The 25,129-nt window shown below is 51.1% G+C and overlaps 2 protein-coding genes across 5 annotated transcripts; one reads left to right on the top strand and one right to left on the bottom strand.

Moving 5' to 3' along the window:
- Positions 1 to 69: 69 nt before the first annotated feature.
- METTL25B (methyltransferase like 25B) lies at positions 70 to 7,388 on the bottom strand. 4 transcript variants are annotated; one of them, XM_082613737.1, is made up of 8 exons: positions 7,084 to 7,388; positions 3,863 to 3,987; positions 3,517 to 3,709; positions 2,994 to 3,131; positions 2,616 to 2,759; positions 1,668 to 2,152; positions 1,066 to 1,250; positions 70 to 635 (listed from the first exon to the last, which is right to left on the bottom strand). In XM_082613737.1, exons 1-8 carry the CDS (start codon positions 7,192 to 7,194, stop codon positions 514 to 516), a joined length of 1,503 nt encoding a protein of 500 aa, XP_082469863.1. In that variant the 5' UTR covers positions 7,195 to 7,388; the 3' UTR covers positions 70 to 513. The 4 variants fall into 4 exon arrangements, with proteins under 4 accessions (XP_082469863.1, XP_082469864.1, XP_082469866.1 ...); XM_082613738.1 differs by having other exon boundaries at positions 2,994 to 3,056; XM_082613740.1 differs by having other exon boundaries at positions 3,517 to 3,624.
- A 183-nt stretch (positions 7,389 to 7,571) lies between these two features.
- ISG20L2 (interferon stimulated exonuclease gene 20 like 2) lies at positions 7,572 to 14,761 on the top strand. Its single transcript, XM_082613741.1, has 4 exons — positions 7,572 to 7,888; positions 8,510 to 9,355; positions 11,447 to 11,647; positions 12,357 to 14,761. Exons 2-4 carry the CDS (start codon positions 8,624 to 8,626, stop codon positions 12,468 to 12,470), a joined length of 1,047 nt encoding a protein of 348 aa, XP_082469867.1. The 5' UTR covers positions 7,572 to 7,888; positions 8,510 to 8,623; the 3' UTR covers positions 12,471 to 14,761.
- The last annotated feature ends 10,368 nt before the right edge of the window (positions 14,762 to 25,129 follow it).

Genomic DNA, 25,129 nt, shown 5'->3' with positions numbered 1-25,129 from the left:
ACCCCTAACCCGTTTCAAGGACTGAGGGAGGGAGCATCTGTCCTGATATTATGACAAAACCTGGATAGAAGTTAGCCAGCCTTAAGGTGGTCCTCCCAAAGGGCAGGGCCTGCAGATTCTGGGATGGAGATCTAAGGGAGAGACAGCTTCCCTCCATGGAGACCTCTGAGTAACAAGGTGCTACCTGTTAGGGAAGACAGTGGGGATTGGGGATGTGAGACCTAATTTAGCACCTCTGCAGGATTCGGTAGGGAGGGTGCATGTCCGTCCTTTTCTATACTTAATAGAAATGATAGTGAAGTAAAGATTTCAATTTTTTAATAAATTAAACTTTTTGCATAATGTTACATAACACACAGAGGGAGAGAAAGGGTATGAAGCTGAAAGTTTGTAGGGAACCAGAATTCCACGGAGGATGCTGGTTCTCTGGCTGAGAAGGTGAAGACTCCACCACCCAGTGTGGTACCTGGCAGTTTCAGATGGGGTCTGAGATATGACCTTCCTCAGGCTGTGTCAGCCGTCTTCAGTCTCCAGAACAGAGAAGGTCTCACCCAGAGGCCTTTTGGTGGCCACCAGAACCAGGTTTCTTGGAGAGAGTTCGGGGCTGAAGATGGGCAGGAGCTCAGCATGGAAGCCTAGGAGAAAGGCAGGGCTACTCAGAAGGGGAGAAATGAAACAAACTCTTAGCCACTTCCTGCTTAGCCTGTAGGCATAGCCCCTTTTCCCCATGGGGGAGGCTCCAGGGGGTCTAAGGAGACCCAGCTCTCACCAGGAACATGAGTGCCTGAGACACTGACTCGGGAGGAGGCAGTCTGCAGCACACCGTAGGTTCTCAGTGCCTGGGATGCTGGCTTAAAATGCACCTCAGGGAGGTACCACCACAGGCAGATTCAGTAGGAATTTGCATTAACAAGTTCCCCTCCCCCCATCTGACTCTGAAGCAGCCGGTCTGAGAATCACCACAGCAAGGAACCTAGTCCTGGCAGGTGCAGGGGCCGGGACCTGAAGGAGAGCCCTAGAACTCCAGCCCCTCTGGCCCCGGGTCCCTGCTTTGGCCACCCTCACCCTGTTCCTGAAGGTAGAGCAGCCGGTCCAGTAGAATCAGTGTCTCCACCAGCGGGGCCAGCAGCAGGGCCAGGCTGAAGAAGGCCACCACTCGGTTCTCCTGGGCCTGGTGGGCCCGAAGGGCAGCCAGATTCAGCGGCAGGTGGGGGTCAAGCCCCACCCGCTGTAGCCCCCGCTGCACGTATCTGTGGGGTCAGCCACAGACAGCATTCAGTTTGGTTTTAGAACCCTCCTCCCCCACTCAAACTGTCCATTCCTAATTCAATTCCACCTGTAATAGATTTGCCACCCTAAGGTGCATTTTTAAATGTTTTTCTGGCTGTGAGTTGTCTGTCCAATAGCAAATCAATCCAAAAATTTATTTTCAGCCAAATCTGTCCAATTATTTAGCCATATTTTTAGCATTTCAAAAACTTGATAAAAGAGTGACAACTGCCTTTTAAAGAAAGTTTGCAGCTGCCACAGAACTCAAAATCACTCCCCTCCTCCCAGCATATTTAGACTTTCTTCAGGACATGCTAAACAGTTGAGGTTGGGAGGGGAATCATACCTCCAGTAGGTGATGCCCCCCTCCTCACACACCCCCAACTCCCCAGCCTCACTCTTCAATCTTGAGCTCGTGGACCCTGGGGATCCCCTGCACGCCTGGCCGACGGAGCTCGGGCCGGGCACGCCGGATGACCGTCTCCAGTGCTGCCCGGTAGCAGTGGGTTCGGAGGCCAGGGCCTGCTTTCTGCAGCCGCTCAGCGTATTCCTCCAGGGCATGGCAGGCCCCCTCCCGTAGCCTGTAGGGCAGTTCACAGCCAGGCAGCCCAGCCACCCACTGACTCAGTGGGTAGCCACCGGGGTCACTCAGCTTCATGTAACAGCAGCCCACTGAGGCCAGGGCTGCCACCTCAGGGCGGCAGGAGAAGTGCCTCAGCAAGGCAACACTCAGATCCCCACAGGCATGGAGGCCTGTCAGCAGCAAGCGGGCCTCACTCTGAGGTGAGTTCTCCAGTGGAAGCAGAAGCTCCTCACACAGGGCCGTGGGGTCTACCCACCTAACCACATGGTGGGGGCAGTGGCGAGGGCCAGTGTGGACCACCTGTGGAGGCAGGACAGAACAGAGGCAGATGGGAATCCCGTCCCCGTGCCACCTCAAGCCACGGGAATGGATCTGTCCTCTTGAGTTCCTTCCCAAGGAGGAAGGTGGGAGAGAAACGGGGGCAGAGGAGAAAGTGGGGCTTTAAATCAGGAGATGGGATAGATTCTGGGGCTCTCATTAGTAACTGCAGGTCTTTTCGTCTCTGAGCTTCCTCATTTGATTGGCCACTTTTTACAGGTGGCTGTGAGAAGGACGTATTGGTGTGGAAAGCACTTTTTAACTAGAAGGTGCCTTTAAGATATGAGGAGGCTTCGGTGAAGGAGGGACCTTGGGAAACGGGTAGCAGAAATAGGGACATGCCATCTCAAGCTGAGAAACTTAAAAGAGGGAATTAGCCTTGGTGCCCAATTCAGCCAAGCAGACCCTGCTCTCATGGTCCTGGCTGCAGGAAGGGCTGGTCTACCTGTGGGTTCCTCTTCTCCTCTTTCTGCAGAGCCTGCAGGAGCTCCTGGTCTAGGCGCTGGGCTCTCTCCACCAGTCTCTGGTCCCCTTCAATGCTCTTCACCATCAGCCCCAGCCCCAGGGACATGAAGCGGGAGAGATGGCCCTGGAGTCCCGAGAGGGAGGGTGGAGAGAGCCCCGTTCAGTGTCCTCTCCGCTGTCCCCCTCTCTATCTGTGGTTTGGACGCCTGGGTCCTAGGCCTCCAGAAGGCTTAAATTCTGCCCAGCTTACTTCTACCACTCCTTAGCACCTGCCTCCCTGGGCCTGTGGCCTGATAACCTGTCTTCCAGCTGTTCTATCGCCACAACAAAAAACCAGAACATTAGGGGTCTGGCTCACCTGGCCTGAGCCTACATCCACAACTTGGGTGCAGCCTGTGAGGTCACTCAGCTTCTTCACCAACTGAAAGAGGGAACAAAGGTCTCCTGCCATTGGTGTTGGCTCCCAGGGCAAACACCCATAATGAGGGTGGAGGAGCTGAAGATGGCAGAGGAAGATGGGTAGAGGGAAGAGACAAGAGACATGGAAACCAAAATGGGGTGTGCTGACCCCAGGCTCAGGCTACTGTCTTTGCTCCTCTCAGGCTAGTGATTCAGTCTCTTCCACAGAATAAGAGCCCTGCTGTGAAGCCATGAGCAGATTGTGAAGGTTATCAGAACAAGACTAAGCCAGTGATTCAAATATAGCCACCAAACAACCCAGCAAAAGGATGAAGACATGATTATAGTGTATCTGCCAAGGAAGGGACCTTCTAGGGCCTCTGGTCCTGCAGGTGATATAAGGTGCCCGCACCTTTGTAACCCATAGGCTTAAGGAGTCCCCAGGCTCCCAGATACCACCTATACCCCAGCCATCTCCTCACCTCTCCCAGCCTCCGAATCTCATGCTGCTTCTTGGGCCTGACATGTTTCCGGAATGGAGCTGTCAGTCGGGAACTCTGGCTGGGGTTCTCCAGGAACTCTGAGGGGGTCTGAAACCCAGGCGTCCGGGTAAAAGCCAGGGCATAGGCTGTGGACTTCAGGGCCAGCAGGGTGAGTGGCCACACCGACCTGTACCTGAGATAGCCCACCCAGGCCCCCAGTGAATAGTCCCATTGTATCCTGAGTGTGCCAGTTTACAACCCAGGAAGCCCTTGTGAGACTCTGAGCAATGGCTCCCTGCAGGGCTCAGCACCAAGTCCCCCAACACAGGTCCCCTCTTGCCCATACCTGGCCACTTCCCCTTCCCCAGGCATCCCCAGCAGCAGTGTGGCCAGCTGTGGCGGGTTCAGTCCATCCAGGGCTTCCTGCCATGAGCAAGGGAGTGTGCCCCATAGGTTGTCTGTGAAAAATTCCTGTAGGGGAAAGGGAGAAGCAATCAACAGGCTACTACTCTTCCCATTCTTCCCCGCCCCACTCAACACACGGCCACTGGCTGCAACTAGCAGGCACCTCTACTCATTGGCTGTCATCTCTTCTCTGAAGCCTGCTCTAGCCTCCCCCTCCTTCCTCTGAGCCCAAATTGCATTCTGGACACACCTCTCCTTTTAGCAGTATCCCCACTTATTTGTGTCTGTTTCCTCCACTCAACTAAAGGGCAGGGATGGTGGCTTCACATCTGCATCCTCAACACCACAGTGACTGACACCCAGTATTAGTGTTACCATCCAGTAACCTACCATTAGATGTGCCAGACATTATATATGTCAGAATGTTGGGTTGGTTTGTTTGTTTGTTTTTGGCCGAGCTGCGTCGTTTGTGGGATCTTAGTTCCCCGACCAGGGATTGAACCCAGGCCCTCGGCAGTGAAAGCGCCGAGTCCTAACCACTGGACCACCAGGGAATTCCCTGCCAGAATATATTATTATTCATTCATTTATTCAATACCAATTCTGGAGCTTTGGTTAGGCACCAAGTTCTATCCTAGGCTCAGGGGATACAAACAATGAAGCAGACAGACAAGAGTCTTGCTCTTACAGAGCTTACATTTTAAAAAATTATTTCAGATAACATCAAATGCCACATAGACAATAAAACACTAATGAAACAGTAACAATGGAGAGTCTGAAAGAGTACTATTTTAGATAGAGTAATGAGGGAATACTTGTCTGAGAAGGTGACACTTGAGCTGAGACTTGAATGATGAACAGGAAACAGCACATGTAAAAAAAATTCAGGCAGGGCTTCCCTGGTGGCGCAGTGGTTGAGAGTCCGCCTGCCAATGCAGGGGCCACAGGTTCGTGCCCTGGTCTGGGAAGATCCCACATGCTGCGGAGCGGCTGGGCCCGTGAGCCATGGCCGCTGAGCCTGCGCGTCTGGAGGCTGTGCTCCCCAACGGGAGAGGCCACAACAGTGAGAGGCCCGCGTACCGCAAAAAAAAAAAAAAAAAAAAAAAATTCAGGCAGTGGTTGCCAGAGGCAGGGGGTGGGGGTGGGTAAAATGGGTGAGGAGGGTCAAAAGGTACAAACTTCCAGTTACAAAATAAATGTCATGGAGATGTAATGTACACCATAGTGACTATAGTAAATAATATTGTATACTTAAAAGTATTGTATACTTGAAAGTAGCTGAGAGTAGATCTTAAAAGTTCTCATCACAAGAAAAAAATGTAGCTATGTACGGTGATGGATATTAACTAGACATACTGTAATCATTTCACGATATATACAAATACGAATCACTATATTATACACCTGAAACTAAAATGTCAATTCTATCTCAATTTTTTAAAATTCAGGTAATAGGGCTTCCTTGGTGGCACAGTGGTTGAGAGTCCGCCTGCCGATGCAGTGGACACGGGTTCGTGCCCCGGCCAGGCCAGGAAGATCCCACATGCCATGGAGCGGCTGGGCCCGTAAGCCATGGCCGCTGAGCCTGCGCGTCCGGAGCCTGTGCTCCGCAACGGGAGAGGCCAAAACAGTGAGAGGCCCGCGTACCGCAAAAAAAAAAAAAAAAAAAAAATCAGGTAATAGCAAACACAGAATACTATAATATGCCAGGCACTGTCTGAAACGTTTTACGTATATTAATGTATTTAATCCTTACAATTACCCTATGAGATAGTACTATTTTTATCCCCCATTTTACAGATAAGGAAACCAAAGCACAGCAATTAAGTATTCTAAGTCAAAAAGCTAGTAAGTGGCACACCTGGGATTTGAAACCAATTTGACTCTAGAGTTCTTGCTCTTAACCACCCTACTCAATTGCCTTTCTGTGGAGGAAAAACATTCCAGGCAGATCAGTAAGTGCAAAGGCCCAGTGTAGTACAGTGAATGTGGGAAAGAATGAAATGTGATGGGGTTTAAAAGGGAGCAGGGGACAGATCATGTAGGGTTTTATAGGTAATGCTAAAGAATTACGATTTCATCAAAGTACCTAAGAAGCAAGGAAGTGTCCTGGTCAGATTTACATTTTTAAAAGATTAATCTGGGGCTTCCCTGGTGGCGCAGTGGTTGAGAGTCCGCCTGCCGATGCAGGAGACACGGGTTCGTGCACCGGTCCGGGAGGATCCCACGTGCCGCGGAGCGGCTGGGCCCGTGAGCCATGGCCACTGAGCCTGTGCGTCCGGAGCCTGTGCTCCGCAGGGGGAGAGGCCACAACGGTGAGAGGCCCGCGTACCGCAAAAAAAAAAAAAAGATTAATCTGGCTGTTTTGTGAAGAACTGAGTATGGAGAGCAAGCAAACACAGAGATCAGTTAGGAAGTAATCCAGGAGAGAGATGATGTTGGCTTGTCCTAAAGTGGTAGCAATGGCAATGGAGACAAATGGGTGAATTTGGTATCTATTCTGGAAGTTGAACCAATAGGACTTGTTGAAGGGCTGGATCGTAGATCAATGAAGAAAAGAGCTGAATAGAGGGTGGCTTCTGGGTTTGGGAGCTGAACAATTCAGTGGATGTTGGTGCCATTTATACATCATCTCATTTATTCTTCACAATGATCCTTCAAAAAGAGATCCATTTTACCGCTCAGGAACTGGGGCTAGGAGGAATGTTTTTTTTTAATGCCTAAGGTTAACACAGTAGGGGAGGCAGGATTCTAGTCCAAGTCTGTCAACTCCAAAGTTGGAATTGTCCATTACACTGCAAAGCCAGGAATTTATTCAAAGCTTGAATGAATGAACATGTGTGTTCTCGAAACACCTCACATGTTCCTGGGAGAGTTTAACGTAGCTGCATCAGCATGGCTCAAATGTCCATGCGTTTTATTACTTTGGACTTGAGAAGGTTAGAAAAACAACCTAGATGCTAAAACTATTAATATTTAGGTCATCTGAAAGAAAAAGAAGGGGGGGCTGCCCCAGCTTTAACCCTTTCTTGTACAGACAAAAGACTGAAGAAACATATTAGAAAAGAGATCAGAAGCTAACTCTCTACATTCTTCCCCTGTCGTGGCTAGTGAGCCACCCACATAACCAGGAGCACCCCACCCAGAACCCTGTGGCCTCACAATGATGTAGGCGTCCAGGATGGAACGGTAGAGCGTCACGACCCGGGTGAGGTTCACAGCTAGCTGCCTCCTCGCTTCGTGAGAGAGGCCCCGGGCGGAGACCCCCGGCATTCCGGGGCCCAGCCGGTGGCGCGGGGAAGGAGAATGCAGTGAGGAGGGAACCTGGGTCAGGACCACGCGGGTCCGGTACCCGGGTTGGCTCAGCTCTGCAGGACCGGGAGAAAGCGCTCAGAATCCGGTCCCAGATGCTGCCTTTTCGTGATTCGAGGCTGGGGTTGAAGACTTGAGGCGCCCTCCTGACGTCACTGGCCGCGACGTCCCACAGCCCGAAGCTGTCAGCATTGGACGCAAACCGGGAGGCGGTGCCGCGGCGCCCAGGTGTCACGGAGTGGGGCGGGCCAAGTTCCAGGTCCCGCCTCCAGATCCCGCCCCTTCCCGTACACTTCCCTCTTCTACCGGAAGTGAGGCTCGGGGCCTCCGGCACGCTGCAGTGCCAGTTTGTAGCGGCCTTCCCACACCTTCGAATTGTACCTCCACTGGGCTAGAGGGGCCGGGGAGCGCATCCCGCCCCCGCCCCCACCCACGCCGCCCCCTCCGCCGCCGCCGCCGCCGCCGCCGCTGCTGCCGCTTCTCACACACTAGAAATCCCTGGCCTCGCTCGCGGAGGCAGGGGCGCTGTGGGTACGCGGGCACGGCCTCCGGCGTGTTCCAGTCCGCGAGCCTGCCGGCTCGGGCCTCGCCGACGCGCGCCAATTTCCGCATCCGGCTCCTGGCGCTTCCGGTCTTAGCGGGGCCCATCTGGGAGGTAGGTGTGTGAGCGTGGGAAGCTGGCTCCGTGGCGTGGACGGCCAGAGTGTGCTGTCCCCAGCCTCGGTTTTCCCCTCCGCTAATATGTGTTGTCAAAGGTCCTTTCTTGGGAGAAGGACTTGAGTGAGCTGCATGTGGAGATTTCCCCCACGTGGAAATGAGGGAAATGGGTGCCTAAATTTGTATCTCTGTCCTTGGGACCCGCGCTGGGGATGCCTGGGTAATTCAGAGGTCAACTATGCCAAACCTGTGACTGCCTTCGAGCATACTTAGACGTTCCTTCCGTGGGCAAATGATAGAGGTCACCAATTCTGGCGTTCCAGATCACAAGAGTTTCAGCTGGTTGGCCCTGCAACCCCCTCAGTTTACAAATGAGACTGAGATCTAGAGAGGGGAAATGGCCTTCCTAATACCATACTGCTGGAGAATTGTGGGGCTTCCCTGGAACCCAGGCTTCCTGGTTCAGAAGGAAGTCCTCCTTCCATCATTTCACATTTCACATTATCTGAGAGGTTACTCTGATGTCTTTCCTCTCTCTTTTAAGTCCTACGGAGATAGGTCTTATCTTACTGGTTCCCAAGCCTATGAACTCCGTTATCAGGATCACTTTCTTCCCCAGGGTATACTACAAACCTCCAGATGTTGGCCTATGGGATTCAGCAGAGGATGAGTTGTCCATCCTCTCGTTGGTAAGCTGTTTTTCCCAACTGTTCTCTCACCGTCCACCGTCATCATGTCTACCTTACTCCTCAATCTGGATTTTGGCGAACCTCCCCCCAGAAAGGCATTAGAAGGGAATGCCAAGCACCAAAAATTTGTCAAGAAGCGGCGACTCTTGGAACGGAAAGGCTTTCTGAATAAGAAGCAGCAGCCCCCTAGCAAGGTCCCTAAGTTCCACTCAGAACCTTCAAAGAAAGGGGACACTCCCAAGGTGGATGGCACTTGGAAGTCCCCTCCCCTTCCAAAAAAGAAGACTGCTGCTTCCAGCAGTGGGTCAGAGCAGTCCCTGGACAAGAAAGCTGCAGTGCCTTGGCTGACCCCTGCTCCTTCACAGAAAGCTGGTTCTGTTGTGGCTAAAGTAGATTTGCTGGGGGAGTTCCAGAGTGCCCTACCAAAGATTAGGAGCCTCCCTATTCGCCCCCAGAAGAAGGGCTCCCAGAAGAACCCTCCTCAGAAGACTGCCCCACAGATCTCCACCCAGGCTCATTCAGAGAATACATACCCTGGAGCATCCCAGAAGATGCCAACGAAGATGGTGGCAATTGACTGTGAGATGGTGGGCACAGGACCCAAGGGGCATGTCAGTTCCTTGGCTCGATGTAGCATTGTCAACTACAGCGGAGATGTGCTTTATGATGAGTACATCCTTCCCCCCTGCCACATTGTGGACTACCGGACCAGATGGAGTGGTATCCGGAAGCAGCACATGGTGAATGCTACACCCTTCAAGATTGCTCGGAGCCAGGTGAGAGGCATGGGAGATGGTGGTAGCAGCGGGGTGGGTGAGGAGAGGTCCAAATCATTTTTCTGCAAAGAATATCACCCTGGGAAGGCGCCGAAGGATTGTGGAGGGAGGGATGGAGTGGGTGGAGTAGCAGATGAAGAAGGCTTTCTGTTGGGATAAGGAGTGGTGAGAGTCTGGAAAGTTACAATTAGCTGGTGTAACGAACTTTATTAGTTAAGATCTTTTAGGTTCCAAGTGGAATCCTCATCTGGAGAACTGTGGACCTGCTAGAGAAATAACAGCCAGTGATGGACAGAGCAACAGGCATGAGTGCCAGGGGGAAAAGGCTCAATTTGAGAATGCCTTGTAGAGGTGGGGTCTAGGGTTGAGAATAGAGACGTGGAGAGGGCTTCCCAAGCAAGAAGTGGCAATGTGGAAAGTTGGTGGTAGGAGAAGGCAGAATATTGACAGAAGGAGCTGGGGCATATTTGTATAACTGGAACAGGTAGCCTGCAGTGGAGGGGATAAAAGACACAGGGCTGGTATGTTGGGGTTCTCGTCTCACTCACTGAGCAAACCTAGCCACTGTAAGTCCTATGCTGAATACTGGAGGCACAACAAATGAACAGGAAAGGAGGGTGAGCTGGCAAATGTGAAGGGGAAGGGAGCCTGCTGGTCTTGGAAGGCCTCCAGAGGGCGCCTTTGGTCCACTGCTTTGTAGTTTCAGCTCCACATTCTTTGCCTTCTCTAGACACACACTGTTCCAATAATTCCTCATGTACCAGAGCAGTCAGTTGGAGGAATTTCATCAGAGGTGGAACAGCTGGATTTTAGAAGGAACTTGAAGAGTTGAAGAACATCCTGTGCACCAGGGGCATAGCTGAGCAAAGGCTTGGGAGAGGCAGAAGATGGGGTGGGTCTGAAACAGCAAATCCACTTAGCTTTAAGGCAGGCTATATGTTGAAATTAATGCGAAGTAAAGGTGTTAGTGGTCAGTAAACTGCAGGTGAAGTTAGGAGCAACTAAATACCAAGTTGATTGGACTATATCTGGCTTTCATCATAAAAACCAGTGCCCAAGCTGGGGTATGAGACTAAGGTACATTCAGATGAGTCAGTTCCCTTCCAAGGGGTCCCATTGGGAGGCCAGGCATTGATTCCAGGCCTGTTGCTCTTGTTCACAATCTGTTTGGAACCCCATTTTGGTAATGGCCTTCAGAGCTCATGACATTCTTTAGTTATCCTCATTGGCAATATGTCCTTATGCTTTAAGATTCTGAAATGGTGAGAAATTATTTGGTTCCAAGAATGGTGTGAATAAGGTTCCTGACCAGCTAGTAAATACCCTCGGGTTATGAGCAGGAGGAGCTTTGAAGCGCCGGGACTGATTTCTTGTTAAAGCAGCATAAGCGTGGGCACTTGATCACTTCCCTCTGCAGCCTTAGTCTATAAATCATTCTTAATCTTTTTCTTTTTTGAGGTGGGGCGCTGTGCCTCACAGCTTGCAGGATCTTACTTCCCTAACCAGGGATCGAACCTCGGCCCCAGGCAGTGAGAGTGCCGAGTCCTAACCACTAGACTGCCAAGGAACTCCCAATTCTTAATCTTTTCTGGCTTGTAGGCTCTTTGAGAATCTGATGAAAGCCATGGATCCCCCCCCAAAAAAAGACAAACATATGCATATCTATTTGCATATAAGTTGGGGCTTCCATTACCTTCCTGGAGCCCATCTTTAACAACATTTGTCCCAGCCTGTGTCTAAGGCCAACAGAATGATCATGGTTAAAGAACTTCAGGTATCAAGCCAGGACTGAACTAGGTAGTTACATGAACATCACATTGGGGTAGAAATTAATGTGACGATAAGGTGCCACTGGTGATGTAAATCCAAACAGGGTTACACCATAGAAAATACCTACTTTTACCTTGGGGAGAGGAGATAGATTTCAGGTGAAAGAAAACTTGTGGAAGAGGGTATTTCAAGGATGAGGCAGGTGGGCAATTGGTGAAAAGAACCTAGAAGGACTTAAACAGCCATGTTGGGCTTTTAAGATGCAGGGGCTACATCTTTGAATCCTGTTCCTCACCACCTCTTCTCCCATGCCTGTTTCAGATCTTGAAGATTCTCACAGGGAAGATAGTGGTGGGGCATGCCATCCACAACGACTTCAAAGCCCTTCAGTATTTTCACCCTAAGTCCCTCACCCGAGACACCTCCCATATCCCCCTCCTCAACCGTAAGGCCAACTGCCCAGAGAATGCAACCATGTCTCTGAAGCATCTCACCAAGAAGCTGCTGAGCCGGGACATCCAGGTAGCGTCTTCCCAAATGCTGCCAGACCTCTAGCTTGGACACTGAAGGCTCTCCTGCTGCCTTTCTCCAGGCTCTGACCCTCAAATTCCTCTGGTTGTAGAGAGATCTGGGTGGGATGCTCTGATGGGAAGAGGTTTGGGCAAAGGGGTCCATCTCTACATAGGGTTAACTGTTCCTGTTCTCTACCTCACAGTGTTCCAAAGGATACTTGGGAAAGGAAAAAAGCCTGAAAGTGGGGATAAAACCCTAACTAAGAAAAGTAGAAAGCAGGTAGTTGTGGTGGTCTAAAAGACCATGTAGTGGATGCAAGAGGCTCTTACGTATTTCATATGTTTGGCAGTCAAAGAGGGGATGGCCTGCCTGGCATGAGGCTGTAGACACATGTCATATACAGATCAGTTAAGGAACTGGGGAAGGTGGAAGACTCAGAAGGCCTGTCTATGATCTGGTTTGTTCTGTCTCTACAGAAGAATGTAGAACAATATGGTATGTACATGTTGCTACAGAAAGGATTGAGGCAGACGGTAGCATAGGAGTTGAACCCCTGCAATTAGATAAGGAGTAGGGCCTCACCAGAGGTCTACCTTTGTAGCCCGCTAACTGCAGAAGCAGCAGCATCAGTGGGTTGGAGGGAGCCAGTTGGGAAGGGAAGAAACAGTCTCTTGTAGTTTCATGTTCTTTTCTTCCTCCCTTTTCTTCCTTCCCTCAGGTTGGGAAAAGTGGACATTCCTCTGTGGAAGATGCTCAGGCCACCATGGAGCTGTACAAGTTGGTTGAAGTTGAGTGGGAACAGCACCTGGCCCAGAATCCCCCAAAAGACTAGTGCCAGTGGGGAGGCAGAGGCAGCCCCACACCCAGGAGAACAGGGTGTGTGGACCAGTGGACAGCTCTACCAGCTCTACACCTTTGGAAACTAGAGTTGTTGGGGAGAGTGAGACTCCACCCCAGACTTAATATCCATTAAAATTTCACCTCAGGTGTTGTTAAGTGTTCCATGGAAGGAGGAAGGCGCCATGTCAGAACCCAGTCCTATAGGCTGTTTACCTCTTAAATGGTGCTAACCATGGGTGCCAGGGTGCTTTGCTCCTGGGAAAGCCTTTTGACTTTTAAGGGGCAGGGCATACTGGGAAGTGTAGTTTCCCAAACTGCCTTATCACTAGGGTGACCATATGTCTCATTTTATGCCTTTTGTTCTCAAGTAATTAGCAGCACCGTGTTGAACTTTCCAAAGGTATCCTGCTGGATGATAACTTGTATGATCACAGTTCATCTCTCAGACTTTTTTTGGCTCAGAGTCTACATCCAGTCTGTCGGGATATCACCTGTTCTTTCCACCGTGACTTCCAGAGGAGCCATCCCTGGTGAGGTTTAGTTCTTAGGGTTACAAGGCAGTAGAGGTAAGAGAGTGTGACTTGAAAAAATTTTTCTGATTTAGGAAAGCAGCCTCTTTCCTAAAGTGATAGAGGATTTATTTAAGTTAGACCCCACTTGGTAGGTTAAAGAAGAATTCAAAATGCTTTAATGGTTTTTAGTCTTTTACTTTGCTAAACCAAGCCTCTTAAAACTAAAACTCAAATTATTCCCTTGATAAATTTTTATAAAGGAAAAACAATTGTGTGATGTTTTCTTTATAACTTCACGTTAAATAGCTTTGTCACAGGATCCTGTAGAGCTGTAGTTCTGATAGGGGGTCCAGGGTCTGTGTGAATGACACTAACTGGGACCTGGTTTGCTGGAAGTCATCAAGAAGCACTGATCAAGCCTTTGTGTGTAGCCCACGTGCTCTGCTGCCTTGTCCTCGTCCCTACCACAAATCAACGAGCACACCTAAAGTGACACCCTAAGCCATGCGAACACCCTCACACAGAGGGTATGTGACCAGGAGAGTGACTCAAGAGAGTGGACGTGTGGGAGGGATGGAGCCGGGGAGGAAGGGTGCTTCATGACGCCAGCCTGGTCGCTCCTGCCAGCTCTTCCCCGGTGGTATACACCCTCATGTTGGGAAGGTGAATCACAGGTCTGACCTTGTGTCTGGGATCACTGCACTCTGGCTTGAGAGAACGCAGACGCCATGTATACACCAAGGCTTGTGCCCTCTTGAGTTGCTAGTTTGGCTCCAGGTGCCAGAGTCACAGTCATGGCTGCCTATAGAAGGGAATTTCCTGCAGCCAAACGACCCCAGACATGGTCTTGCTGTTGTGTCCTGCACTACAGGATCTGCACAGGCAGCTGTTGAGCTCGGAGCAGGTTGGTTCCTGTCGAACCCAACATATGTAGTGTCCATGACACTTCACAAAGAGGTGCTAGGCATCCTTACACACCTCTAAGTGGGAGTAATCTAGGAAGGCTACACCAAAAACTGGGGATACAAGTCTTAATTGAAATGAAGGTGAGTCTTAATTACATTGTGATCAGTAAACTAGAATATATGTGGAAAATTCTCATTTGAGTTCAAGTTTTAGGGTACCCAGCTTTGTAATTTATTCCACTGAAGTATAGTTGATTTACAATGTTGTGTTAATTTCTGATGTACAGCAAAGTGATTCAGTTATACACGTATATATACATTCTTTTTCATATTCTTTTCCATTGTGATTTATCGCAGGATATTGAATATAGTTCCCTGTGCTATACAGTAGGACCTTGTTGTTTATCCATACTATATATAACAGTTTGCATTTGCTAATCCAAACTCCCAATCCATCCCTTCCCCACCCCGCTTCCCCTTGGCAACCACAAGTCTGTTCTCTATTCTGAGTCTGTTTCTGTTTCATAGATAAGTTCATTTGTGTCATAGTTTAGATTCCACATGTAAGTGATAGCATATGGTATTCGTCTTTCTCTTTCTGGCTTATTTCACTTAGTGTGATAATCTCTAGGTCCATCCATGTGAGTAGCAACTGGCTTTTATGCTCCACTTCACCCCCTACTCAGGTGCCCTCAGTCCAGCATTGGGAAGAGCTCAGCCTCACTTTAGCTCACCAGGAAGAACCTGGAGACCAGAGGACCTTGCAGACATTTTGTTACTCTTTTCTCTTATCACACTTCCTGGTCAGAGCCCAGCTTACCCTGCAAGGTGCCTGGGGATCCCTGTACATTATTATTATTTTTTTAATAAATAAATTTATTTATTTTTGGCTGTGTTGGGTCTTTGTTGCGAGTGGGGGCTACTCTTCATTGTGGTGCACGGGCTTCGCATTGGGGTGGCTTCTCGTTGCGGAGCACGGGCTCTAGGCGCGCAGGCTTCAGTAGCTGTGGCCTGTGGAATCTAGAGCACAGGCTTAGTTGCTCCGTGGCATGTGGGATCTTCCTGGACCAGGGCTCGAACCCATGTCCCCTGCATTCGCAGGAGTATTCTTTTTTTTTTTTTTTTTTTTTGCGGTACACGGGCCTCACTGCTGTGGCCTCTCCCGTTGCGGAGCACAGGCTCCGGACGCACAGGCCCAGTGGCCATGGCTCACGGGCCCAGCCGCTCCACGGCATGCGGGATCCTCCCGGACCAGGGCACGAACCCGTGTCCCCCGCATCGGCAGGCGGACCCTCAACCACTGCGCCACCAGGGAAGCCCTCACAGGTGGATTCTTAACCACTGCACCACCAGGGAAGTCCTGGGGATCCCTGTACTTTAATCCCCTCTTTCTCTGCCCCTCTGTTCCCAGGCTTCATCCAACTGATGACAGATAAGCCCCATTGCAGATTACTATGGAAAAAGCAATCAGCAAGTCCTGTTTTGCCTTGGGTATTAAGGCTCTTCAGAGTGGAGCATACGTATAACAAAACACATGCTCTTCCAATAGCATTCTTTTCATAGCATAATAATGTTTTCTAATGCCAAGACCCCCTTCTGCAGGTGAGAATGATAAAGGGCAAAGAGTGTGAGAAGTGTATCATGCCAAACACATTACTGATCTTAAAATTTCACGTAACAGTGATTCTCAGAAGGGTAAGGGGGGATGTATTTTGAAATTTCAGGTGATAGCACTGCCATTCTCTCTACCCTTAAGAACCACTGATTGAGGGAATTCCCTCGCAGTCCCGTTAACCACTGGACTCTGCACTCTCACTGTCGAGGTCGTGGGTTCAATCCCTGGTCGGGGAACTAAGATCCCACAAGTCACACGGTGTGGCCAAAAGAAAAAAAAAAGAACCACTGATGGAGCCAAGGCTCTAAAGGAATCATTTGATTCCTAGTTTAACAGATGGTTACAGCTGACGATAAGAAGGATGAACAGCACTGTAATTATGAACTTACCCCAAGGCACATTAGCACAAGTCCAAGTTTAGAGACACAAATTCCCATGTATGCAATATGCCAAGTGCATTTATGAATATCCTACGTCTACAGTCTACGTATTATTGTTCACAGTGCTCTTTCATTTACCCTGTAATTAAGGGCAAGTCCACCAAACAGCCCATAACAGCATTTTATTGTTGTATTGATACTAGGTTTCAAGTTTGATCTTGCCACTCACTAAATTTGTGATGGTCAGTCAGTTTGTTTCTTGGAGCCCCAGTGGTTCTAGCATTAAAATTCTGGGGTTCTTTTCTAACCTTGAAGTTTAACTGATGGCTGCTGTCATTAATAATAATAATGGGGCTTCCCTGGTGGCGCAGTGGTTGAGAGTCCGCCTGCCGATGCAGGGGACATGGGTTCGTGCCGCGGAGCGGCTGGGCCCGTGAGCCATGGCCGCTGGGCCTGCGCGTCCTGAGCCTGTGCTCTGCAACGGGAGAGGCCACAACAGTGAGAGGCCCGCATACGCAAAAAAAAATAATAATAATAATGGCAACCATTTATTGAGTGCTTCTCTGTGTCAGGCACTGTGCTGAGTCCTTTAGGAGCACTGTCCCATTCTCTGTAAGGTAGGTGGTGGTATTCCCATTTAACAGTTGAGGAAACTGAGGCTGACAAAAAGGAAGAAATATTCCCCAGGCCAAATAGCTGGAGGTTGGTGGTGCTGGCACTCAGACCTGCCAAGTCTGCCTGTCTAAAGCCTCTGCTCTTAACCACTGCCCTGCTTGGCTGTTAACACATTCAGGCAGCACCTGATGAGGCTTGGAATCCTTCCACTCAAATGTTTATTAAGCACCTGCTATGTGCCAGGCATTGTGCTAGGCACAGAGAAATGGCATGTGACCCCGAGTTGCTTACAGCAACCTGAAGAAGAGAAACCATTAAGCTAATTTCAATGCCCTGTGGCAAGTACTGTCCAGAGTCACTAAAGGATTTAAAGCAGGGGAGTGATGTGGTCAGATCTGGGTTTTAGGAAGACGATGCTGGCAGCCAAATGGAAGCAGGATTGGAGAAGGGCCAGGAGCTGAGTTCTTCTGTTTGACTAATTTGATGAGCAGTGATGGAGTCCTGAATTAATGAAGTGGGAAGATGCATATGATCATCACTGAGGAGGTAGAATCAGTAAGACTTAGAGATCAGGGCAAGAGGATTAAAGGTTGCCTTGATATTTCTGAATTACAGTGAATAGACAGCAGTGGTGCCATTCACCAAGACAGAGAATATGGTGGGCAGAAGAGCAGGTTTTTGAGGAGGATGACTTGGGTATTGACTGGCTTGGCTTTGAGCTGCCTGAAGATACCCAGATGGAGATGTCCAGCCAGCAGCTGGATGTACCAGACTGGAGTTTAGCAGAGCAAAAGAGATCTGGGGCTGGAAACTAAGGCTTAGAGACAAGAGTGTAGCAGTGGGATGGAAGCCTTGGATTGGAATGAAGCCTTTATATATAAAGGTATAAAGAGGAACAGAAGGTCAAAATCAGAGTCTCAGGAAGTACCCATCCTTATAAGCTGCTGGAGGAAGAGAGGTCTGAGAGAGGGCTACTGGGTAAGAGGACAGCTAAGGAGACTCCCCAGGAGGGAGGAGATAGCATCAACAGCACAGAGAGCCAGTAAGCTGAGAGCAAAGAAAAGGGTCTATTTTGTAGCGATTTGGTGCCCTTCATCTCAGCAATGTCTGTGGTGGTGGTGGGGAGGGCGGCAGAAGCTCAGCTGAGGTGGGCCGGAGAATAAATTGGAGGTGAGGAAGGAGAGGAGTGGGTGTGGACTGCTCTTTCTTGGCTCTGAAGAAAAGCTGGTGAAGGTTGCTGTAGGAGTGAGAAGTCTTAGGATGCCAATGGACAAAGCCAGTAGAGCATAAGGTGGCTCACGAGGGGGCAGGTGAAGTCAGCTACAGGGGATCCTGAAAGAGTAGGGGGAAGGGCTGCCAAACTTAGCCTTGGCCAGCAATAGGGATCCCTTGTCTTCTGGGACAGAAAGGAAAAAAGGAACGGGTAGGGCAGATGGAGATGGTTTTCGATGACGGTGGAATAAAGTGATTAGCACCTGGTGACCCCGATTGCTCATTAAATCGGAGGCAGAGTGGTCTGCTGAGTATGAGGGGGAAGTCAGGGGACAGGAGCTTGGGAAGAATAAAGACAGTTTGCAGCAGCCACTGAGAAGACGGGAGAGCAAGCCGACCGAGAACACAAGGAAGGGCCTCTGAGCAACGGCAGAGTTCCTGATTGAGGTCAGAACCTGAATTTGCAGGAGCGCTGCAAGCTGCAAGCTGCAAGCTGCTTGTCACAGTTTTTTTCTAGCGTCACTTGGCAGCCCAAACAGAGAAGTGGAGAGTTTAAATGCTTGCGGCTGCATAGGCCACAATGGGAGGACAGCGTGTGGTCCCGGAGGTGAGTGTCTGAACTAAAATGGAGATGAGATTGTTGGAGTCCGTGGAGTCAAGGACCTGAGAGGCTGACCTGTTGAGTAAGCGCTGGAAGCCCCCAGGTGGCTGGCCATAGGATTACATATCTATATATCTATATATCTGTACCTATATCTATAGATAGATAGATAGATTTCTTTTTGGTTGCACTGCACGGCACATGGGATTTTAGTTCCCTGACTAGGGATCAAACCCGTGCCCCCTACAGTGGAAGTGTGGAGTCCTAACCACAGGACCTCCAGGGAACTCCCTGGCAGCAGGATTAGAAACAAGAGGATGGGGAGCCTGAGCTAGATCCTTAGGGACCTGAGGTAGATAGGTGCAGCAAACAAGGAGTTGAAGATGCAATAAACATATGGCGTGAGCCTCAGAGAGTTGGGTCAGGGATTTCTAAGAGGGCGGCTGAGGCATCATGGAGAAGCATGCAGAGTTCTGAGGCCTCCCAAGCAGCGGTCATGGCCTCCGCCAGGGCTATATCACTCTCATTTTCAGACCTGATTTTTGTCAGAGTACCTCTTTCATGCATCTATCAAGGACAGTTAAATAAATGATTAAACCAGGAACAAGAGTATTAATGAAAGACAGGTATTTCTTTCAGCCTTAGTAGTCATTGATTTTGGTTGATGTCATTCACTTTTCATTCACTTGTTCAAGAAATATTTATTGAGTACAAACCATGTGCCAGGTACTGTTGTAGGCTAGCGAAGTCTGCACGAACTTCCCTTGTAGTGGGGTGATAAGTGACATGAGGAAAAGTAAGGGGATAAGGCAGATATGTGTACATAAGATTTTAGATGGGCTGTTTAGAGAAGACCTCGCTGAGGAAGTGACACTTGAGCAGACCTGAAAGAAGTGAAGGAGCAAGTCATGTAAATATCTAGGGGAAGAACATCCCAGAGAAAGAGGTAGGTGCAAAGGCAGGAGGAATGTTTGGTGTATTTAGGGAACAGCAAGGAGGCCGGCGTGGCTGGAACAGGGAAAGCCAAGGGGAAGGGGGTAGGAGTTGGGGTTAGTGAGCAGGGGGAGATACAGGCAGATAATATAGAGCCTTGTAGGCCATCGTAAGGAGTTGGGCTTAATATCTGCACAAAATGGGGAACAAATGCAGGGTTTTGAGAAGACTGGTGTGAACTGAATCAGGATTTAAAGGGCTCCCCCTGACTGCTGTGAAGGGAGGAGAGTGGGAACAGAGAACCAAAGAGGAGGCTCTTGCTGTAATCTAGGCAAGAGATGATAGGAGTTGAGGCAGTGGATGTGGTAAGTGGCCTCATTTGAGACTAATTTTACATACACATGGATGATCTTTGGTGTGGTTGATGCTGAACAAATGTTTAAGCCAAGACCGACATCTTTGGCTTTTCAACTCTCCAAGCTCCTGTATACACTAGCCCACCAAAGAGAGCTCAGGAAGTACATGCACCCTCGGAAGCTGGGGACCCAAGGATGGTCAGGGGTGGAGCTTTGCTGCAGACTCTGGGCAGACAGTCAGGACTGCACTATCTCTTTCGGGCAGTGACTAAATGGGTAAGTAACATCTAGTAGCACTGCTAGGGGAGGGGTCCTGGTGAGTCACTTCCAGCCCAGCCCCTGGCCTGTGGGAACTGCTGCACAGGTTTTTGCTCCACTCTCCTCTCTGCCCTCCCACCGCTTAACTGTGCTGACTTGCTGGTTTTGTTTGTTTTTTTCTTTAATATGTAAGGCTTCTAGCCTTATTTAGGGATACCATCAACTCTGTGCTTTCTTTGAAAGAGTGTATATAATGCATAGGATTTTGAGAGAGATGGGGGTGGAGGGAAGAGGCAGAGAGAGAAGATATTTTTAAGAATTTGCCATGGAAAGACAAGTACATCTTAATCTTCCTCCAGGCTCAACTGAATTCCACTCTGAAGTGTTTAAGAGCAAAGCTTTGGAATCAAACAGACCCAAGACAGTACATGGAAAGTTGTTGCACAGTGGTGGGTTCAGAGTCAGAGCCACTCCTTTCCCAGACCTGGGCACTGAGGATTGGGCCCTGTGCCTGTGACCCTGACCCTCCTGTCCCAATGCAGCACCAGGAACCTAAATTGTCTGGCATCCCTAGACCAGAGGCAGCTTCCCCAAGGGGCAGGTTCTTCACTCCCTTCTACTTTGTGGAATCCTGCTTGGTTGCTTCTTGGAAAGATTCCATGAGACGGATCCAAACCATAACCAAAGGAGGAAGAAGGCAGACTGTCCCTGCCCTGGGAGCTGGGGAGGGAGATGGAGCCCACACCCAGGACCAACAGGGAGGCAGAAGCAAATAATCCAGTCTGACAGCTGGAGGGAGACCTAAGGCTGGGGCTTGGATGCCGGGGCTGAGCTGGCAGAGTGGGTAGGTCTGGGAAGCTTTCCTGAAGGGTGGGAGGGTGGATCTGGGGTCAGATCAAAGGGGCCCTGGGCTGGGGAAAGGGCAGAGTGTTCTGCTGCCTTTCTGCTAGGTTAGAACCCACCCCCATGCCCACTCTCCACTCCAAGGCAAGAACTGCCTCCTCCCAGCTTTGGAATCAATTCCCTGGGGCTCCTAGGAACCTAGCACCCGTAGGTCAGGGAGCTCATCAGAGGAGACTTGGCCCAGCGAGACCACACTGCCCCCAAGCAGGGAGAAAGGCACACACTGTGTGTCCTTGTCTCAGGATGGCTCCCTCTCTAGGCCAGTTACTGCAAGCTCAGTGGAAGACTAACCAAAAATCCAGATCATCTGGAAACCTGGAAATGTGTGGCTGACAGTCCTAGAGTGCTGGGATTTAGGAGGCGTGAGACCGTGGTGAGAGGTTGGCAGCTGTGAAATCCAGGAGCTGCTGGCTCCTTTGATCCCCCAGGAACGTGTCCCTGAGGATCCCAAGTGCCAAAGCTCCCGCTTGGATGTCTTTCCCTGGTTGGTGGAGAAGACGCAGGCGGGGTGGGGGGCTTTGTCACAACAGTGTGTCCTCAGCCTGGTGAGCTGAAATTCACAGGCACTAGCCCAGTGCCCTTTGGGAATCCAGGGAGGCTGGGGGGCCCTGGTGAATGGGATGGGGTAAGGGGTACTAGGTTGGGGGAGGCAGGGAGACTGTACAGTCTCTCTTTGACAGCTAACATTTTCCAGAGCTGGAGCCTACAGGGGAAAGGAAATCAGAGCTTCCCACCTCACACATCTTTTTCCCATTTTGCTCATGCTGCCCAGGGAAAGCCATTAGGGCTAGGTCAGTCTGGGGCCTCCCCCACCCTCCTATGTCTCCAGCCCTGCTATAAGGAGGGGTGGGATGGCAGGGTCACTGGAAGGACAAGGCCCTAGCCTGGCAAAGGGGCCAGACTCTGAACTCTTGTATCCCTTCTTAATTCCCTGCCTGCTCAAGATGGGAGGATGGGGTCAGGGACCAGGAATGTGGGCTCCTGGGGCCCTCCTTTTACTCTACTCTAATCCCCCTGCACCTCTGATTCTGTCTCCAGGGAGTCTGGCCCACTGGCCTGGGTCTGCTCTGCAGCAAGAAGGGCCCTGGTGTTGGGGAAGCTGGCCCTTATTACCCGACTCTTGGAGCTTCAGCCTCCTTCCTGGAGCCATTAGCTCAGCTGGTTTCCATAGGACCCTAGGAGCCAGGCTGGGGCCAAGCTACTAGGTCTTTTTTTTTTTAATTTTTGGCTGTGTTGGGTCTTCGTTGCTGTGCGCCGGCTTTCTCTAGTTGGGACGAACAGGGGCTACTCTTCGTCGCGGTGCACGGGCTTCTCATTGCGGTGGCTTCTCTTGTTGCGGCTCTAAGCGCGCGGGCTCAGTAGTTGTGGTGCACAGGCTTAGTTGCTCCGCAGCATGTGGGATCTTCCCGGACCAGGGCTCAAACCCACGTCCCCTGCATTGGCAGGCGGATTCTTAACCACTGTGCCACCAGGGAAGTCCCAAGCTACTAGGTCTTACCTGGAGACAGTAGCTGCATTTGGGGGCTAGAGACAGGAGGGGAATGCGAGAGCTAAGGAGCTTTGAAGAGGTGTTCTCCCCAATCTGGCCGACGTTCCTGAGTCTGACCCATCAGCTCCCTTACCCTGCCCCCCCACCCCCCAGGGACAGTGAGTCCAACACCCTCTTTCTGTCTCCATCCAGAACCTCAAAGCCCAGACCTGGGGCCCCCTCAGTTTCTTCTCTGGGACCTCGCCCTTCTCGCCTCCCTCCTCCCTCTTTCCTCTTCAATCCCAGAGTCTGATTATCTGGCCCAGTGCTCACCTTCTGCAGTTCAGGCCAGAGGAGGAATATAGCACTCATCCAATATGCAGCCTTGCCGATTTCTTTCTTCCTCTAGAAACTCCAGATCATCTCAATGGAGAGAAGGGTTCTTTAGACCCCTGGCTCTTCTTCCATTTGCCATCCTCAGAGAGTGGGAGAGGAGGCATCTGGGAGATGGCTCAGGCTCCCCAGAACCAGTCTTGGGCTAGACTGCAGGCTGTTCATCTTTTCCAGGGTTAGCCACTGTCCCCAGGTGCCATGCAAACCCAGGTGTCCAGCCTGCCAAACCTGTCATAGCTACAGCCTTCTCCCTCCTGCCTTGGGCTGCCAGGGGTTAAGGGGCCAGTGCAGGGCAGGGAGTGGAAATGGCAGAGGGGTCTGCCCCTAGTCACTGCATCATAAAAGCTAAAAGGAGTTTAACTGCAGGTCTCAGTGCTGACTGACTTCTTCATCCAGCAGTGCTGCCCTGGGGGGATTCCTTCAGGAGGCGGGTAGGGGCCACAGCTGGCCAGAGTCAGGTCCAGGCCCATCCAGCTTCAGATGTTGGCAAATGCCACCAACAGTCCCGGCCACACTGAATCCCCACCTCAGCCTGGAGGTTCTCTGAGAAGCATGGAGGCTCCAGAGGAAGGGGAGTCGAATTTGGTGCCTTTCACTTCAGTAGGAGAGAAAACTGAGCAGGGGTCTACGTGGAGAAAGGGATGACCTCCCATGCCAGACTGGCAAGAAGCAAAGTCTAGGTGGTGGAGCCACGGTAGAGGGACAGAGGAACAAAGAGCCCAGGGTCAAGGAATAGAATCAGTGCAGTGATGGCCAGGCCTTGTGCAGGGGCTCTCCAGGCTCTTCAGTGACTGCCCACACCTCTGCGCCTGCCCCCTGAAAAGGCGAGCAGAGCCAGGGGCCTCTCTCAGGCGAAAGAGATTCAATCCGGACACGTCTTCAGCCAGTGCATCCCCACCTCCTCCTTCTCCCCTCCCTTGCTCAGCCTGCCCACGGCTCAGTGTGCCCGGCCCAGCCCTGAGGAAAGCGTTGGCGGAAGGAGCTGGGAACCAGGTAGCAGAGCCAAAAACAACAGAGGAGCCGCCTGGCGGCCTGGGTGCGGTGCAGATCCTCCCCTGGTCTCACTGTAATCCCTCCTATCGCAGTCAGTCCCCTCCTCACACCCTGTGGGTCTGACCCTACTGGGCCTTACGTACCTCCCTCTTTGCAGGGCTGCGGGGCTGGCCCCGGAGGCCACTTGTCATCCCCTACCTTTGAGTCCAGTTGTCCCTTCCCCCGGTCACTCGGATTCTCTGCTCACGCCTTCCTTAGTTCTCAGGGTCTCTCCCGTGTGCCCAGATGTTCCTGGGAAATGAGTGGCCTCCTTTCTAGTTCTCTGTCTCCCAGCTTGCACGTTAGCTTGCTGGAAGCTCTTTTTTGGTCTAACTGCCATCCATCCTGTTGCAATGGCAATTTCATTTGGGGAGAATCAGAGCCGGCCTTACCAGATTTGAAAAGGGCTGGTCCCTAAACCCAGGGAGACACACGAATGGAACATCCCCTTCGGTACCGAGGATCAGAGCAGACTAGGAGGCAGGAGGCTTAAGTCTACGCTTGGTGCTGAGTGGAATCCTGAGGGCTCAGGGAGGCCAGGAGACACAGCTGTCCTGCCCCAGGCACGCCCAACTCCCCTCTTCTACTTTCCGACTTCCCCACCCTCTATAGAAGTCCTGCTTTATTTGTTGCCCCTACCCTGAGTGGCAGAGACCCAGGTGTCCAGCCCCACCTGGGTTTAATTTCTACATGACTCCCAGCCAACAAACTCTGTGATCCAGCAGATGCAATAACACTGGTCAGGGTGAGGCCCTTCTACAAGTGCTGGCTTTGGCCAGAGAATCTCCTTGGTCCTGGTGGTGAGGGTGAGGGGTTCATGACACTCCCACTCTTCCCATCACTCCTCCCCTACTCAGCTTCAAGGGAATGATGGAGAGGAGTGGGGGAGCCTCCTCCCCAAGCCCCCAGACCCCTCAATCGTGCACGCATCTACATCTACTCACACCCACACTCTTGCAACCATTCAGAGCCCACCCATCTCCATTCCTTCTGCAAAACCAGCCACTTTCCTCGTAGCCACATTGCAACGGGAACAAAGCCCCAGAGTGTTTCTTTCCTAACTCTCTCAAGCCGGTTGGTTTCCTCCCCACCCCACCCCGATCCTGCCTCTGCTCCCCGAGGTTTTCCCACCAATTAGGCACCCTCCCCCACCTGAGTCTCCAAATTCCTAGGGGGAACCCAAAGAGGAGTAAGACCAAGGCTCCTAGAAAGGGGAACGCGTTGCCCCAGGAGATCTGCAGCAGATTTGGTCGTAATTAAAAGGCCAGAGACACTAGGAAATTCCTTCTCCTTATGGATCCCAGCGGGAAATTAAAGCCAGTTGTGACTGAATGACTGATGCTGGCTAAACTCCTCCCCATCGCCTGGTTCCAGGGCCCTAGCCCCTGCCCCTTGCCCCTAGGCTCCCCCAGCCTCCTCTGTTAGCCCCCTTTCCCGGTACCCCCAGCGCTCTCATCCCACTGCCCCC

This window comes from Mesoplodon mirus (genome assembly GCF_964341445.2).
Source record: "Mesoplodon mirus genome assembly, chromosome: 3".
Lineage (NCBI taxonomy): Eukaryota > Metazoa > Chordata > Mammalia > Artiodactyla > Ziphiidae > Mesoplodon > Mesoplodon mirus.
Note: the sequence above shows the minus strand (reverse complement) of the source record. Positions and strands in the feature narration are given on the sequence as shown.